General features: G+C 39.0%; 1 protein-coding gene across 1 annotated transcript; it reads left to right on the forward strand.

Annotated features, from left to right (window-relative positions):
- Positions 1 to 17,119: 17,119 nt before the first annotated feature.
- On the forward strand, positions 17,120 to 17,570 carry LOC122122849 (60S ribosomal protein L23a-like). The gene has a single exon (XM_042697265.1). It carries the CDS (start codon positions 17,120 to 17,122, stop codon positions 17,531 to 17,533), a length of 414 nt encoding a protein of 137 aa, XP_042553199.1. The 3' UTR covers positions 17,534 to 17,570.
- The last annotated feature ends 1,400 nt before the right edge of the window (positions 17,571 to 18,970 follow it).

Below are 18,970 nucleotides of genomic sequence, written 5' to 3' on the forward strand. Positions count from 1 at the left end.
TTATTTTAATACATTTCCTCAGAAGAACCCATGAGGAACTTCTTGTCTCTGTATCTTTGTATCTCTTTCTGTGAGTCTTTTGCTTTCTCTCTCTCTCTCTGTCTCTGTCTCTCTCTCTCTCTCTCTCTCTCTCTCACACACACACACACACACACACACACACACACACACACGCACACCATCCTGGGAACAAACTCAAGGTGCAGGACCTGTTTCACCTCTCAGCTGTGTCAGTCTCCTTGCCTCTGGCACCAGACACGAGGGTGAATCAAGAAGGCCTTCCGATGGTCCCAGCCCTCCACCATCTGACCCCAACCAAAACCATGCAGAAGTTCTAAGAACTTCCTCCGTAAGTCCAGTTGACTTCGTATTTGTCAGCAAAAGAAAGGATGAGTCACACTTGAGAATAACTCTGACATCACTTGTGAACTAAATACATTGTCTTGTCCAAAATGACACTGATCAGAAAACTAAGGTTTTAGCTGAAGGAAGAAATACATTGTTTAATGCACAAGTATTTAAAATATTCTTAGGAAGGTCATTGTACCTTTGAGCTCTGTGGATGATGGCTACTGCTTTCAGTGTTTATCAGTTATATGGGGATATCAGACTGGTGAGATCATTACATGATCTGAGTCCCTGGACCTTACTTGAAATTATGAAAGAAGAAATAGCTAGTCCTCATGGTCCTGAAAAATAGCACCTTAATTAACTGAAGAAGAAAAAAATCAATGCTTCTCACTCCAGGGATATAAATCAGTGATTCTCTTCATAATTTCCCAATTCTTAGTACACTTCCACTTCCCATTTTGTTTTACAGAAAAAGAAAATAATAGAAATAAAAGTGGAAATTCCCAGTTGAGCTCTCTTCACTCCCTTTAATCATTTCTTCATTCCAGTTCTTTTGGCTTTACTTAATACTAAGCGATGTCGTGGCTCTGCTCAAACAGACAAAAACAAAAATAACAACAGAATCTTTTCCTTTTAAAAGTTGCCTAATGAAAGTAAACTTTCCTTTATTCCTATCTTTGCCATAGATGCGTATTACTGTAGAGCCACCCCACTGTAATGAAGCATCCAGGCAAATGGTGAGATGCTCATCCTGCCTCATCATGATTTTCACTGACGAAAAAGAATGTGAATTCAAGCAAGATTGACCGTATGAAAAGATTCTATTGATTACTCTCTTTTGCATTTCAATTATTTGCACAATCCCCAATTTTGTTTGCATTTAAGTCATAAGATATGCTGCACATACTCCATTCTTTGTTTCGACCTCCTTCTTGTACAGAAAGTACCTCCAGCCTGAGCTAGTTGGCAGATACACGCCATCCTTTGAGGAAACCCCGGTTGCAAAATGTCCCTCTATGGACACTGTAGTGTTTACTTATAAAGAAATTAGTTGACCAGTGTTTTTGATATGTAACATTGATCTGCTCAACATGGGCATTGAAAATTCAAACATGCATCTCCTATATGGAATTTCTATGCCTTTCTCTTTGATAACTATGTTCTTTTATTAGGAAAGAATGAAGAGACAACAACACCTGAGTTTGGTTGTATTAGTCAGCCTCAGCAGGAGAGAGAAATTTTTATTAAGGATTAACTGACATGAACATAAGAACTGCCAAATTTTGAATCTGTAGAGCAGGCCAGGCTATCAGGCTGGAAATTCAGAAAGGAATTTATGGTGCAGTCTTGAGTGAAAATTCCACAACACAGCAGGTTGAAAATTCTCGCAAGGAGTCTGCTTTGAAGATTCCCATGGCGAATCTATTCACATCCAAGAGCCTCAGTCATTGCCTTTAAGTTTCCCACTGAACACAGTACAAGTACTTCCTGAAGGATGATACACGTCACCCAAAAGTTACTGGCTTAAATGTCACATCTGAAAATGACCCTCACGGCAACACAGAGATGAGCCTAGTGGGCACCATCGCCCAGTCAGGCCTACACATACATTATCATCACCCTCTCCTTTATATTGAGCTATGTGCAAACCACCCAATAGAGAGAAAGCTTTCCAATTTTCATAAACATCCTACAGAGATCTTTGCGAACTTTAAAATCGTTGTTGAAATAGTATACTATGGATTCTCACATCTTCCAAATTGACTTTTAAAAATTCCCCATGTTCAATCTTTATCCCCAAACTTAATTTTAAAATCCATTTGATTTTTTTTTGCACTAGTAGACACGAGTAATAGATGACTGGCCCAATTATTATTACATTCATATGTTTCAGGAAGCAGCTTTGAAAACAGTCCTCTAAATGAACATTTCTACATGGTTCTAAGGGGGCACTGTGATACTGTGAATGTGGCTTGCTATTTTGTTTTAAACTCTTAAGTTTTAGTTTTTATTTTAAAACAATTGTAATTTGACTCATATATTCCATAAATCATCCACTTAAAATAATTCAGTGGCTTTGCCATTTTTCATAGAGATGTGCACTCATCAATACAAATGATTTGAGAGCCTTTTCCTGTGACCATTTCCACCAGCAGTCACTTTACATTTCCTTTTGGTACCTTTTGCTCCCTTCCCAGGACCACCACCGATCCAATCTCCATCTCCATAGTCTCTTAAAACTCCAGACATTTCATACAAGGCTAGAATAAAGTATGAGATCTTTTGTGGTACCTCGTAAGGATTTGTTTCAAATATAAACTTGGATGAGCCCCACAAAATATCAAAAATCCCAGTGACATATTTGAGAAGACATAAAGGTTATTTCTAAGTAGCCATTAGACTTTCTTATCACCTCTTTCTCACTGAAAGCCAGCTGCCCGTTGGGGTGTATTTACACATCTTGTTATTTGGGTTTAGGTTCACTTCTTTGTTACTGATGTTTTGAAATAATCGCGAGTTGTATCCTCACTGTGTGGCTTCCTAAGAAAGTTAGGCAGTCTGAAGCAGATGTGAGGCCTTTGTTCTTTCCTCTTAGCGCCTGTCACCTTCTTCCTGAGAAAAGAAGATCGGAACCCCCCTCTTCTCTCTATGGCCAGCACCCCGAATCCTACCCAGTCTTCTTCCTCTGCTCACCCTGGAATCCATGTCCCATCTCCTCTGCCTGCCTGTGGCTGCAGCACTGAACCACTCTTCTGCCTCCCATCAGAAGTCTAAGCTTGTCTCTCTGGTAGCAGCCTCCAGGACACCCTCTTTCCAGTCTTCTCTACATAAATTTCAATTCGTTTTCAAGGGAAAAATCTGTTATTGCTAATTTACTCTCCACATGCTTGTTTCATTTCTTATTTTCTTTTCCTTTGTGTGAGAATGATCCTACCTGTACATGCATCATCATCCCTTTGGAACTGTCAGGAGATTTGGTAACACTTGTGCTATATCTGAAATGACCAGCTTGGGATACAAGTTAAGTAATATGTTTCTGTACTTGCATTCAAAAAACATGCTTCATAATGATAGAAAATAATTTATACTACACACAGGTATTTAAAAATAAAATATGAGAGTAAAGTATCTTCTAATAAATCCTGTAAAAAGAAAAATGAAAGATACATAGTAGTGAAGTACAGATTATTATATAAGGCAATTAAAACTAAACTGCTTTATATGTATACATATAAGTAGAAATGAATATATATATGTGTGTGTGTATAATTTTGTACATTCAGTTCATTAAATAAACCAGGTACAATGATTATACATGAAGGGTTGAGTGTTATATCTCTTACCTTGATCTCAGTGATATTGGGCCGTAGATAAGGGAACTGCAATTCTAGATCACCCCAAGCAAAAATAAATAAATAAATAAAAAGACCATAGGTCAAAATACAAGTACATCATGGTTTTAAACTCAGGTGAGCAGTAAAAATAGGAGGATCACATTCCAAGGCCAAAGTATGAAACTGTATCTGGAAAATAAACTAAAAAGTAAAATTATCTGTGGACCCACAAGGATCAAGTTGGAAAGTGCTTACATAGCAAACATAAGACCCTGAATTCAAACACCAGCATTGCCAAAAAAATAGAATAAAGAAACAGAGGGTGTATGTTAATAATGTTTCTATATTTTGTCCTAAAAATTTTATTTCCAACCCTACTCTGTCAGTCATCCAATTTCAGTCAATTCATGAAAGTGAAAGCTGAAGACAATGATGATGATGTCCATGATCCACCAGACCTAGCTCGTAGAGGCTGTGTTGTTAACTTCATGCTTTGATTTAATAACTGATCTTTCTGCACATTGATATTTGCACTTACTAAAGGACACATTTCTTGCCTGGCTCTTATGAATTTATGACAACAGACTAATAGGATATAAATTTTCTATACAAATATCTTTACTCATGGTATCATTAGTCACTCACTTATGAGCATCTAATGAGCTGTAGATCTATGTTTGATGTTGGGAGCCTCATGGTGAACTGATAGAACCTGACCTTGTAAAATTTCTACACTCCCAGGAGGCACACAGAAGTCACATAGTCAGATGGACATAGGCAAAACTGTCACCGACGTAAGTACTGAAAGACAATTCATACTGTTTTCCCATTTCTCAGACAAGAAAATAACATAACTGGTGGCAATGAGTGGAGTTTCACATATTCACTTTGTTTTGTAAGTGATCCTAGCTAGTAGGGCAAAGCAAGCTTTTGCTTTTCTTTTTTTATGGGATCATATTGGCAAATATCTAAGTGAATGTATTGGTATTATTGCCCTAAATGATCAGTTTCAAACCAGTTTTAAATATTTGAATTTTATACCAATAAGGCCAGAACCAGATACAGGGATGTAGAAAGAGTGTCAAGGTAGGATTTTTGAAAGTTATCAAAAGGCACATTTTTATAAAACAGAAGGATTTGCTTCCTGGTGTATTATTCCCTTGTTAGAGGCACATTTAGATTCTGCTCTTAGTAATCAGCCACAAAGGAGGTCTTGGACCAGTGAGAGACTTGCCCACGTAGTGTTGTGATTTAGAGAGAGGAAGACCAGGAGAACCATTTTTAGGTCCTTTCATTGTGTCAGTGTTTAGCCTGGCCAACTGCTCTGTACATGGAACCTCATTTGTGGATATATTTTATGAAACATCATCAAAGTGGTATATAAATACATATATATATATGTATGCATCAAACTACAAAGCTTAATGATAGATTGTATTTCTTTCAGCTCTAAAGTAATACAGACTAATTTCAGACTAAAGTAATACAAAATTACAAGAAAGTTTCTACCTTGGATCATGGCTTTCTCTCATTACTGAGATATAAATAAATACTGAAAGCTTTTGCTTATCCTTTTCTTGTTAAAAAAGTTCATTACTACTTCTTTCCTCCTAAAATCCTTGCTTAACACTGTTTTTTTCCTCTCTCTGTGTGTTTTCTGTAGCCTGTTTTCTTCCCTCCATATATATTACTAGCTCACTCTCTAAGAATAAGAGCATAGATGATGCCTGAGTTGTCTTTGGAAATGGGTAGGGTGGTTTAAAAGAAGGGAAATCATCAGTGATATTTCAGCACTCTAAGGAGACATAGCACATGGAGTTCACGCAGAAGTTCAAAAGCACATACAAGGTGCAATAGATTGAACCTTAATGTTTCTGACAATTGTCTGTCAACACAATAAAAGAGAAGCAGAAAGAGAAGGTGGGAAATGGTGAAGGCGCTATGATTAGGCAGGCCTGGGTTTGAACTTCTGCTTTCTCAGATAGTAGCTGGATGTCTCTGAGAAGTGAATTTACTGTTCTGAATTGCTGTTCCCTCCCTGGGAAATGGGATTTTGAGGACGCTTCTCTTCATAATACTTCCATAAGTACTACTTTCCCCCTGCTATATAACACCTAGTTTCTGCTCAAATTATAATCATTGCTTTTCTCTGCTTTCCATCTGTTTCTTTTTAACCACTACAATTACATCCTTTGTCTCAAGTGTGTCATGTTTAAGTATTCATCGTACTAGGCCCTACTAGAATAATTTTATCCAATTCTTTCTTCTATAGAACACACTTCCCCAAATTTTACAGCATTGCTGCTATTTCTCAAGAGTAAACTTTCAGGTTTGCCTTATGTCATAGTTACTGAGTATAATATTGCTTAGGGGCTAGCATGAGGCTTAAGCAGAAAGACGCCTGCTGGGCCACTGCAAAGTCCTGAGTTCAAAGGGTATTACTTCCTAAAGCTAACCAACCAATCACCAACCAACTAGCCAAAGACAAACAAATGCAAACAACCAGTGTTTAGACTCCATCCTCTTCAGTGCTGAAGATTAGCATTCTGTCTACTCTGTCCACACAGAAGCCTGGGGAAGGATGAATGCACCAACAGTCATTTCAATTCTGTTTGGGATTACAGGCTAGACGAAACTTTTCCCTACCTGTTCCCTCTACTCTCTGCAGTCTAAGGGCTATGGTGAGCTTGACCTGAGGAAATCATTGGCTACAGCTCCACAGGATGCATTTCATAGAAAGCTGAGGTTTAATGTTGTGGTTTGGTGAACCTTGGGTATAAATAACTGCACAGAGTGAGCTAATATACTGACCTGGCACGTGACTGGCCAGCGTGGATATGTGAGATACAGAAGGGAACGCAGGTCTGACACAAAGAAGAATCATTTCCTGTATTTCGAAAGTGATGCGATACAATGGCGATGGGTCAGAAAAATGTTGGCAAGAGTCAGGAGGATGTGGTTCTCCTTACTACAGTCTCTTGTGGGGTATAGCCCTGGCATCAGCACAATCTTACCCCCCGCCCCCAAAAAAAATTAGTAAATGACAAATTCTGTAGGTCAAATGTCAATATCGATCAAGGTATTAGAAAGGGTTATGTTCTTCTAGGGCATATGTTATTGATTTATTTTATTGAGTTTCTACTGGACTATTAGAGCTATCCCCCACTGGCTGTTTTACATTGAGACCAAATTAAGATCCATTTGTAATAACTGCTCAAATAAAACATCTGTCCAGTCTAGCCACAGAATTCTTCCTCTTGAGTCAGCTTTTGTTAAAAGATTTTTTTCTATGTGCATATGTGTAGTATCTATTATTTGGGCACCTTGAGGTGGTTTAAAAGCAGTTGCCAAGTGTGAAGGTTTGGAAGGACCATGATGGTTTTCACATAAAGGGAAGGTGAAATTATTTGGGAATAATTATAATTTCTTTAGAATAACTCCATAAGACAAGATGATTCTTTCTGTAGATGGTTCAGGATTTCTTAAAGGAGTGTAGAACAATGAAGGAGGTCATAATAAACTGAGTTTATCTAATTCTTTATTGCTACTCAACTGAGTTTCCTTTTTTCTTCCTCCTTCTCTCCCTCTTTCCCTCCCTTCCTTCCTTCCTTCCTTCCTTCCTTCCTTCCTTCCTTCCTTCCTTCCTTCCTTCCTTCCTTTCTTTCTTTCTTTCTTTCTTTCTTTCTTTCTTTCTTTCTTTCTTTCTTTCTTTCTTTCTTTCTTTCTCTTTCTTTCTTTCTTTCTTTCTTTCTTTCTCTTTTTCCTTCCTTCCTTCCTTGCTTCCTTCCTTCCTTCTTTCCTTCCTTCTTTCTTTCCTTCCTTCCTCTTTCTGTACTGCATTAATAAATGTCCTTGAAGGCATAATTGTTAAGGTACATCAGAAGATGAAGTTTAGCAAACAAACTGAATCAATAGAGGAGGGAGGAAGAACATCTATTTGCTAAAGGACATAGCAAGGAGAGAGCTCTTGCTCCTTTTGAGAGCATTGACAAATAACAAGGTAGGTGATCAATGCTCAGGCACTGATGCAATTTTTCTTCTTTATTCTCTCTCAATATTGGTGCAAGAGATGGCCAAACACCTGGAGTCAGAAGAATTAGGTTGTAAGACTAATCCTTCCTCAAATGTCTTATTTTCCTCATTTTTCCTATCTGTGAATGGAAAGGTTAGAATTCATGATTTAATATTTCTATTGTAAAAAAAATAAAATATCTTCCAAAAGGCCCATATGTCCAGGTTGACAAATGTTGATAATATTCAATAAATTATTTTGTGCCAAGGAACTTGCCAAAATTAATTAGATGGTGATCTATATTCAAATCATGAACCAAAATCATGGTTCTAACAAGCTTGAGGAATGAGCACAACAGTGGCATCAGTTGTATCTCCTGATTGTTCTAATGATCATAAATTTGTCTTGTATATTAATAATTTGATTTCTGGCCATATAGTTAATATGATAGAAAAAAGATACCTAGAAAAAGTCAAAGGAAGAAAGCTAAATCCACCATAATAATTATTAACATCTACTCTATTTCAATATTTTCCAAGTATTAGATGGTGAATTATAATGTGAGAGTCAAATATGATTTATCATATTAATGATTAAATATTAGTTGATTCAGTTTCAAATTTTCTTATCCTGAGGGTTCCGAGTTCTTCTTTTGGTAATTTTGTAATAGTTAGAATATAAATGACAATCATACAATTATCACTGAGCTCATGGTCTCTTGTTCTTTATAGCAGATCACCTGTCACATCCCATAATTCTTATTTTGCAAGACCTTTCCCTCTATTGCTTTCATCTGGTCCATTGGCTCCAACTGTAATCCTCTCTGATTTTAGGCCCAGACCATAGGTTGTACTATTTTACCAAAATTGTGGTCTTAGATGACAAATGACTTTAACATCCAAAGGGTTGAGTTACCTCTTGAATATTGCTTTTCAAAAAAGTTAGAAAAAGAGTATCATGGAACCTCAGTATACGGTTGGATTTAGTCACTGACTATGTAGAATTTTTATTTTTCTCTACTTTGATTATTATACTTCTGAGCTAAAGCAGTTGCATTGAAATTTCACTTCCTTCAATAAACTCAATGTTGAATGATGAAATAATTATTACGGTATGATGAAGGCTGTCATCATTGCACATTCATTTTGGAAACATAAAATTGTACATATATTAGTCATATTGCTCTGTTCCTGTTCACTTGACTTTCTAAAGACATATTTGCTTCAAAGACTCAATATGAGCGAAATAAAATCTTATTTGAGTCACCCAAATATAAAGATAATTACTAATCAGTTTTCATTTACAGTTCTATGTTATAATGATATTCATTGAACTGATGTTTTATGGAAGGAAAAATTAAGATAATGTTTAAAGTAAAAGGTAACAATCATTGAGAGATTCCATTTGACCAGGAACTTTATGCTATTCATCTCTTGTAAAACTCACAGTCCTCTGAAGAAGGCATTTGTTCCTATTCTAATTTTCGAGTATAGGGCATGGTAAGTTTAAAAAGAAACATACACAAGTTCACACATCAGTTCTAAGGGAGATCGAATATTGGAAACAGATACACATTTGTTTTGAAACCAGTATTCTACCCTTGCTCTTTAAAATTATATCCTAGGATCAAAATCAGAAGCAGACCTCAGAGCTCCCTGGAAGGGCGGTCTCAAGGCCAGGCCAACTCCCATGGATGTACCGAGGGCTTCCCCAGGTGAGCACTGAGAGAACTCTGTCCAGAAACCCCCTTAGTTCTGAGGAAAGCCAGATGTTCTACACCTAATCCTGGTCCTGCCTCACAAGTGCCAAATCACACCCTGCCTTTGAAACCTGGGTCGCTGGTGTGCCTAGGATAGAAAGATCATTGTGCAAGATTTCTTGGTTTAGTGAATATTTTCTGTACTGACTCAGAGAAACACTGAGCCTTGCAACCGTTTTAATCATTGTCAGCTCAAATGGTGACATCAAACACAGTTAACAGAGGAATGGAGATTTTGATTATCTGAGTTTCTGATTCCACAAATGCATTTCTCCTTCAGAAAAAGGTCACTCCCGGAGACAGAGAGAGAGAGAGAGAGAGAGAGAGAGAGAGAGAGAGAGAGAGAGAGAAAGAGAGAGACAGAGACAGAGACAGAGACAGAGAGTCAGAGAGACAGAGAGAGACAGAGACAGAGACAGAGAGACAGAGAGACAGAGAGAGACAGAGACAGAGACAGAGACACAGAGACACAGAGACAGAGACAGACAGAGGGACAGAGACAGACAGAGACAGAGACAGAGAGACTGAGACAGAGACAGAGAGACAGACAAAGACAGAAACAGAGACAGAGACAGAGACAGAGTGGAGTAAAGAGAGAAATAGAAACAGAGACAAAGAAACAGAGAGAGATTAAACTACTCATCCTGATTTGGGATAATAAGGCTGCAAAAACTGTTGAAGAACAATAAGAAGCCTGTAGCAAAAAGAAAATGGTAGTTAGAAGAATGTAGGCTGTCAAAAACTTGCAATTGTAACTGAAAAGTGACACGGAAGGATATTGATGTTACACCTGCCTGACATCTGCCTTGGCAGTCTTGGTTTTTGTTCTCACTAGACTGGCAAGCTGCATCACTTTATTAGTGCAAAGCACAGTTGTCACACTCTGCGTTAAACAGTATGGCCTGTTTAATAAGCCTTTCATATTTCACTTATACACTTTTATGCCTCTGATTTTGTAGATAAATCTCTCCCAGCAGGAGAAATCTCAGGGGACACATCCAGAATACGGAAGAAGCTGGCAATGACTATTTCTGTCTTACAGCAGAGATTAAAAACAGTTAGACCTAGAAGAGACCTTAGGGAAATACAGCCCATTTATTTTATGAATTAGGAAATTGAGACCTATCAGGGTTAAATGACTTCCTCTGACCATCCAACAAGTTCACAGTGCACACTGGCTCAGAAGTAAGCATGGCTGAGAACAGGCCTGGAAATACTGGATTTACCTGGAGTGTGCCTCATGTTATTTGAAATATAAATTAATAGCTGTTACCCTGGGAGAAAATGTTAGCGTCTCACTGGAAAATGATATGATTGCAGATGTCTATTTAAATGATGGTAGAAAATGACAGTTAGAGAACTACAGTGATAATTTGCTGTGATATTCCCTCAGCTCATGATCAAGTCAGCATAGAGTCAATCAGCAATAATCTGCTCAGGACTCAAACACATTGTGTTCTAATGTTGGATGTTATTTGCTTTTGTTTTAACCCACTTGGGCTGTGATAATGAAATCATAAACTAGGTGGATTACGAACAGCAGGGCTGTATCCCTTGCAGTCTTCAGCCTGGGAAGTCTGTGTTTAAGCTCCCTGGCTGGTTCTTTCTGGAGAAGATAGGTCAGCTGACTACAGACAATGGAAGGAGCATTGTAGCTCCGTGGATTTTCCTGGACAAGGGCTGTAATCTCATTCAAAATGTCCCTCCCCTCCTGAGTTCATCCTACCTCCAAATCCCTACTTAAATGGTCTCACATGGCGGTAGGCTTCCACATATGAATTAGGGAAGATACAAACATTTAGACCTCAGCATTTATGTGCATATATATATATATATATATATATATATATATATATATATATATATATTCTCTTAGGAGAATTTATTAACTCTTCTGTGTTTTGTGTTTATTATCTGTAAAGACATTTCAAAAGGAGTTCCTTCCTTGACTAATGTGATCACTTCACGGAAGTAGAAGCCAAGGCTCCGGTGCGGTGCCATAACATGGAGAAGAAAGAATACTGTGGGGAATCTCACGTGCTCCTGATAGAGAGGAGAAAGGGGAGCATGAAATGGGGAGTCTGTAGAGCAGAGAACTAGAGCAGGAGAAAGCCATCCTGGTCAAAATGCGAATGTCTTTATTTCTAACTCTAAGAGAGAAGGACAATATGGTAAAGGAGCAAAGTATTAGGAAACCATAGCAAAACCAATGAGGGTTTTGAATTTCAAAGACAGGAAACTACAATCTCAATAAAGAAAGTAGAACATGTGTACTTTTCTCCATAGGGAAAGACCAAATTGAGATTTTTTTTAAAGACCCTTGTGCTGTATAGAAATATTTAACTATTAGAAGACTTAGAGGATTGTGCAAGAGTCTATGAAGTAATTTTTGTCAGGGTGTTTTGCATATAAAAAAAGTCCCCCCTTAAAGGCTCACATATTGAAGTTTTGGTTCCTAGCTGTTGGCACTGTTTTAGGAAGTTCTGGAAGCTTTAAGAGTTGGGGCATAGCTGGAGAGTGTAGCTCACTGGGAGTTTGTCCTTGCAGGTTCTGCCTTGACCTGGGTCCCGTCGTCTCTGTCTCTCTTTCCTGGGTATCACGCTGAGAGCTGCTCGGTTCCACCATCCATCCCTGCTATGATGGACGGAAACCTTGGAAATTGGGACAAAATTAGTCTTTTCCTCCCTTAGTTCGGGTATCTGCCACAGCAGCAGAAGTTTGTGTGCCACACAAGAAGACTTTGATTACAAAACCACTGGATGTGACACAAAGCTGTCAGAGGGGTCCCAGATACCCAACATGTGGACATATAATGTATTCATACAATGGATGCATGAGGAGTGGGACCATTCTGATTTCTTGTGAGGGAAAGTTTCAGGGAAGAGTATAAAAAGTCCTGGCTGAATATCACCCAAATGTCAGGAAGCAGCAAGTTAAAGACTGTATATATTATTTGCAATCAAAATAGTTGCTTGAGATAACATATGCCGATCATTAAAAGACAATAGAAGATTACTTCAACTGAGGGCAAAAATAGGAAAATAACATGGGAAAATATTTGAACCTGAGTAACAAGGACAAAGGGTCTGTAAATGTAGACATAATATGGTCCTAACTCAGAAGTCCAGGTTTGAGGGAAAGGGAACAGAGATGCCAGCCACCCAATGTGAGCGTCATGCTAGGCCCGAGAGGGAGGCTTAGTTTACTCTAAGTAGGACTTGATAAAAGTTCACTTGAAAGGGAACACACCCAAATGACTTTACCTATAACTTCTCTTACTAATGAAAGGCATTTATTAAACATGTACTATTTTCCAGAAGCAGTAAACATGCTAAAGGTAAATTATTTCACCTTTACAATAACTCCACAAGATAGGACTTATTGTCATTCAGGTTGATAAGTAGGAACTGAAGTTTAGCAAAGTCAACTGACTCATTCAACATCTTGTCATAAGGACCACAAAGAGAAGTCAACCTAGCTGTCAACCGAGTGCATTTCAACTTGGGGTCTCCATAATAGCCAGATATATTCATCAGGGTTCTTCCTCAGAGAAGTGGAAGACATCCTCCCCTCCCTCCCCCCTCCCCCCGCCACACAGAAACAGTATAGAAATTGAAATTAGCATAATTATGAGAGGAAAAGAAGTCCCGCAATTTGCCCTCTGCTAACTTGGAGAACCAGGAAAGCTAGTGGTGTAATCCAGTTCAAGTCTGAAGATACATTTGGGCAGGATTTCTCTCTCCCTTCATCTTTATGTTTGATTTGGCCCTCTGTGGGTTGGTAGTGACCACACTGGGGAGGGTGGTGATCTGCTTCACCTACCTATTCACTCCAATGCTAATACCTTCCAGAAATTTCCTCAAATGCACATCTAAAAATGAAGTTTACTACCTCATAGACATCTCTTAGGCCGGTCAGGTTGACACATAGGATCACACATTACAAGGCTCAGAGGGATGCATTGTAGAGAATCTGGAAGGCTTGAAACTTCCTCGCTAAAGGTCTTCAGCAAGTTAGTTGACTTCCTTCTGGCCTTTGAATGGTTTAAGAGGAGTACGTTAGTTAACAAGTTTAAAGTCCTTTATGTAGTTACTGATAGCTAGTAATCATTTATGAATAGGACACGTGGCTTTATAGGAATAATAACTTGAAAAGAGAAAAGAGAGTCTGTACATTTATTATCTGTTTCTTATTGCTATTTGATTCACCAACAGGTAAGTTTGGCCATTCAAAGAAATTCTACCAGTCTTCTCACATGGTCTTCTCCACATCAGTCCCTGAATTCTACCAGAGAATCCCACCTCTTCCTTTAAATGGTCTTACTCTTGTCTTTGATGAGATCCATAATTCTGAGTTGATTCCTGCCTTCCCCCCAAACCATTTTCAAAATCTCTCTAAACTACTGCTAAAATAATCACCAAGTACACAAATTGGCTTCAACTAGTCTGTCCAAGAGTATTTCTGAGGAAGCCTTGATACCCACTGCCTGTTGTGACTACCTGGTCACCTCGCAGTACTTCATTGAACTAACTGCTGCTTGTGCACAGCTTTGAACAATCCCAGTTCTGTTTTACTCTCCATTTTTTAGATACAGCAGTGAACTTAGATACAGCAGTCAACTTAAGTACACTGCACAATGGTGTCCTCAATACATCCACTGTTTCCTGCAAGGATTCTTCTCTCTCCTAACATGGTAGAGATTTCAGTGTTGATTAGTTTGGTGTTTATGAGGACTGTTATTTCTATTCTATATTAATATTACTTCTAATAATAATAATAATAATAAACCCTGGCCATGTGAAAACAATACCTTGCCTAGATGACTTGTATACGAGTGAGTAAATTACACAAGAAAGACTGAGGAAAAAGAAATAGTCTTTAGAGCTCATGAAAAATTTTTAAAAAGCAATGATAAGATTAAGTGAGCAGAGGAAAAAATTCCATACATCTTCAAAATGTATCTCATTTGTTGATGACACACAGTAAGATAAAGAAGACTGGGGAAAGGGATTGATGGTGTCTAACAATTAGAGGGAATTTCTTGTTTACCTGTTAGAAGATCCAGACTGGAAGAAAACCACTAAGGTAGTGTTGCAAAGATTTCACGGCTTTAGGAAAGGTGGTTTGACAATAGTCCTTCTAACTTGTCTAGGAACTCTGCGTGAGAGCGAATCACAAAGACACAAAAGTACAGAGGTGCCCAGTCCACATGCATGGAGAGCATTATTTTTAAAATTATCTTTGAGTAGTTATACAAAGTTGCCATTTAACAAAGCAGTTTATGAACACAGTGCACCATGACCAGTGTCATGCCTTTCAGTATTGTCACCCACCCCTTCCCTCACTCTTCTTGTTCTGTAGGATACATTGGATTCTTGACTTCATTCTTCCCCCCTCTGCCCTCCTCATTCAGCCTAAAAAGGGCAAGCATCATCAGCCTGCTGTTCAGTACACAGAATGATGTTAGACTTCACCCAGGAAATCTTTATTGCCACGTTCTCCTGAGTTTACATTCCACCTGCAATGAGGGCATCTCCACCACAGGGAGAATAGGAGCCTGCAGTCTTTCCAGAAGAGTTAGGATTCAGCCTCAAAGCTGACCTTGAGAAGCCAGGGGAGGTCCATGAGGGGCTGTGTGAAGCCTGTGTGAGCCACACAGGCTCCCGAGATGCAATGAGCAACTGGCCCAGCAGGGCATACCAAAATAAAAATGACATGTGGCTCCAAGTATTTGGTATCTTTCTGCAGAGGGGTAGAGGTGACACCCATCCCAAATACCAGAAGAATGCAGTCCATGGAGAGCAAACGTCTAGCAAACTGAATTGGAGGAAAGCATTGCTTAACAAGAGAAACAAAATATTGGATATTGTGGCCCACGAGTTGAAAGTTTCTTAAAGGTGGCAATTTGCATTGGAAGGAGGAAATGTAAAGAAACCACAGGGTAGCGTGGATGATGAAGTGCTGGAAATACTTGGTTGGACAAATACGTGAAGAAAGTAGAAAGAGATAAGAGACAATTTAGAAATCAGTCTTTGAAACTGGAAGGAGTCTTTATACGTGAGGCAAAGAGAAATTACTTGCACGACAGATTAAAAAACAAATGACCGAGCTCTGCTTTAAGAGCAGGAAGGTAATGGGAAAAAGAGGCTGCAGATAAACCTGAGCAATGGCTAGACTGAGTCTGATGGCTGGGCTGCCACTACCATGTGTGCATCTGGTGTTATTTATTTAGCTTACAAAACATACTGCTGCTTAGATGTTCCTTGAAAAGGCTTTTATGGTGATTTGTATAGGGATACATGGCAACGGGCTTTACAGACTTAATTCTGGATACTTGGTAGCAACACACAGGTAAGCGTTTGCTGAAAGGGATTTTCTGAATAAACTCCTGCTACATTTTTGTTTTGTGTCGTTAGGCATATGTGCTTTAGCAAATGGTTCCAGTTACGTGTAAGAGATTAATTTTCCAAAGAATCATGGCTAGAGATAGGCATGATGAAACTACGTATAAATCACTCTAGGGAATTCTAGTTATTTTTATACACCTGGGTGCTGGCGGGCAAATAGTAATTACTCAAAAAGTGTTCCTCCTACTTACAGGCTGCTAGAAGTTTTGTAATTCTATCTTTAATATCACGGTGGGAACAAATAATGAAAGGAGAGAAAGGTAAGATTTGTGATCTCTGCATTGCAGATACCACAGTAAAGGAAGCTTTTGTTTCTAATTATTTTATGTCTTACAGGTATAGGCATGCGTGCACTGTGCTTCTCTTGATGGTGGCCTCAAGGTTATATTCGGTGGTCGCATTTTCTTCTCTTTCATCCTTATATTCAACACCACTTATTGCAATCTCACTGAACTCGAGGACTGATTTTAAGTACATTTCACTGAGCCCGATCCCAGTGCTGTACATAATAGGGGAGAAAATAAATTGAGGAATTGAAGGCCTTTGCTTCACCGATAGTCTATGAATCCAGCTCTAGGCCTTTGGTGATTATCACACACAGAGTGTGATCAGGAGGACTGGAAGAGAAGGCCTCATGGAACCACCAAATCTTGAGTCCCATGCGGTAACAAACAGCAGCACATTGTCAGTGCTAAAGACTCATGTCAATCGTTGGACTTCACTGTGTTTCACTTCTATTTTTTTGTATATCTCTTTGGGATTCCCAAGAATCTAGGTATCGTAGGCAATTATTCCTCTCGTTTGCAGAGGTATAGAATATTTTACATGTCTCTCACCAGCCTCACGGAACTTGGAGCTGAATCCAAGTTACTTGGTTGCCAGTTCAAATATATATTTACCTACTCAATGATATTTTCATCGTTAAAAATCTTGAAACATAGTGTCTAACTATCCATTCTGGCTGGTGGAGATGGGGTGATAATTTTGTGGTAGAGGTGAGCACGATCAACAATTAGAATTGCATTTTAGGACCCTAAATATTGAAAGGGAAACAGAGAGAAAACAGAAACATGGGGTTGATGTCTCTATATGTCTGAATTAGAGGATTATTTGGGGGAGCTAAATGGTTAGGCTTAGGATATATTACAATGTGATTGGATAAAGAGCTGAATTTTCTGATGAGTGTCTGAAGTATGAGAAAATGGTTATTGGTAAGCTAAACATAGTAAAATTAAAATGTCTGCTTTTCACCAAGATGGTACCGAAAGCAAAGAAGGTAGCTCCTGCCCTTCCTAAAGCCGAAGCCAAGGAAAAGGTTTTGAAGGCCAAGAAGGCAGTGCTGAAAGGTGTCCACAGCCACAAAAAGAAGATCCGCACTTCACCCACCTTCCGGCGGCCCAAGACGCTCTGGCTCCGAAGACAGCCCAAATACCCTGGGAAGAGTGCTCTGAGGAGAAACAAGCTTGATCACTATGCTATCATCAAGTTCCCCCTGATCACTGAGTCAGCCATGAAGAAAATAGAAGACAACAACACACTTGTGTTCATTGTGGATGTTAAAGCCAACAAGCATCAGCTCAAACAGGCTGTGAAGAAGCTGTATGACATTGATGTGGCTAAGGTCAATTCCCTGATCAGACCTGATGGAGAGAAGAAGGCATATGTTTGACTGGCTCCTGATTACAATGCTTTAGATGTTGCCAACAAAATTGGAATCATCTGAACTAAATCCAGCTGGAAAATTATAAATATACATTTTTTCCCACCCCCCAAAAAAGTCATGTGATTTGGAGGTGTGAGGCCAAATTTACTAACAAATAAGTAGCATGTTTTATTGTAATGTCCTGATAGAAAAGCAAGGAAAAAAAAAACATTGGCAAGACTTGATTGCTTTTGAAATAGTAGACTATTGATGACAATGAAAGACTGCCTATTTCCATTTTCCAGGTCTTGATGAATATACAGAGCATTCTGAGTTCTATTTCATTCTAAATTAAAATGAGAAAATGAACCATGCACAAACATTCAGAGCCAATTCCAAAAGCAGAAAAGAGATGTGAGTCAAAACAGAAAACATTCATGAAGGAAATACATGAAGGACACATGCAGGTGGAATAACCACCTTCATTAAAATGACAGTAACAGGAGTAGCTAATTAGGATTTCCACCAGTGTGCAGGCCTGGCTTTGGGAAGGAGGCTGAGGGAATGCCTGGGAAAGCACATGGTCTGTGTTATCTTCTGTTCAGGCTGGAGGCACCGGGAGAAGACAATCCAAGATCCACAGTAAGCATAATAGGCATCCTCAATGCAGGATGCTTTGAAGGCAGGTGGCTGTCTGCTTAAGCGCTCAGGATCACAGAGCTTGTGCTATGACTCCTTCTACCAGAGACAACTCTAGCTGTCCTTGTGTGTAGCCAGGGTGGGAGGTCAATCTGGCCTGCTCCTTGAGGACATCTGGGTGTGGACACACTCTGTCTCTTCAACCTCCTCTTCTTTTCCACTCTCAATGGGCGAGAAGATTGGGCTCACTTGTAAACTTGAAAACTCAGCTCATTTCTAATAAGTTCAAGTTTTATGATCTAAAAAAAACTTTTATCAGTAAATAAAGGTCACCCATCTGGCAGCAATGTGTCTATTTGGCTCAGTTTTGGTTTTCTCCACTATGTTATAAAAATATTACAGTCGAGTACGACATTAGCAGAGTGTGACATCTGGGCTTATACAAAATATAAGAGTTGGCAGGGGCACTAATTTCCCTTCTGAAACATTGCCATGACAGAAAGGGATGGGGACATGGGATGGTTGAGAATTCGGCCCTGTGCATTGCTGTAATTCAGCCAGGCTGAGCCTAGCAGCATCTTCCAAAACGTCTGCCTGGGAAGGAGAAAGGAACCTTATTATCCCAGAGGATAGAGTTGATGGATTGCCACTGGCCTTTCAGAATAGAAGTTATTTTAGGATAAGAGAAAATTTGTTTTCTCTACCTGAAGAACTAGGTGGTCACGCATTCAAGAATTAAATGAGACTTTTTCAGAAAACATTGTAGGTATGGCAATAATAAATCTGGGCAAACTTTCACAGGGTTTGTTGTTAGAACGTTTTCTT

This window comes from Dipodomys spectabilis, unplaced genomic scaffold (genome assembly GCF_019054845.1).
Source record: "Dipodomys spectabilis isolate Male_0828 unplaced genomic scaffold, ASM1905484v1 ptg000215l, whole genome shotgun sequence".
In the NCBI taxonomy this organism is placed as follows: Eukaryota; Metazoa; Chordata; class Mammalia; order Rodentia; family Heteromyidae; genus Dipodomys; species Dipodomys spectabilis.

Excerpts from the sequence above, each read along its gene's own strand:
- LOC122122849 (XM_042697265.1), top strand. The coding sequence starts at position 17,120 with ATGGTACCGAAAGCAAAGAAGGTAGCTCCTGCCCTTCCTAAAGCCGAA.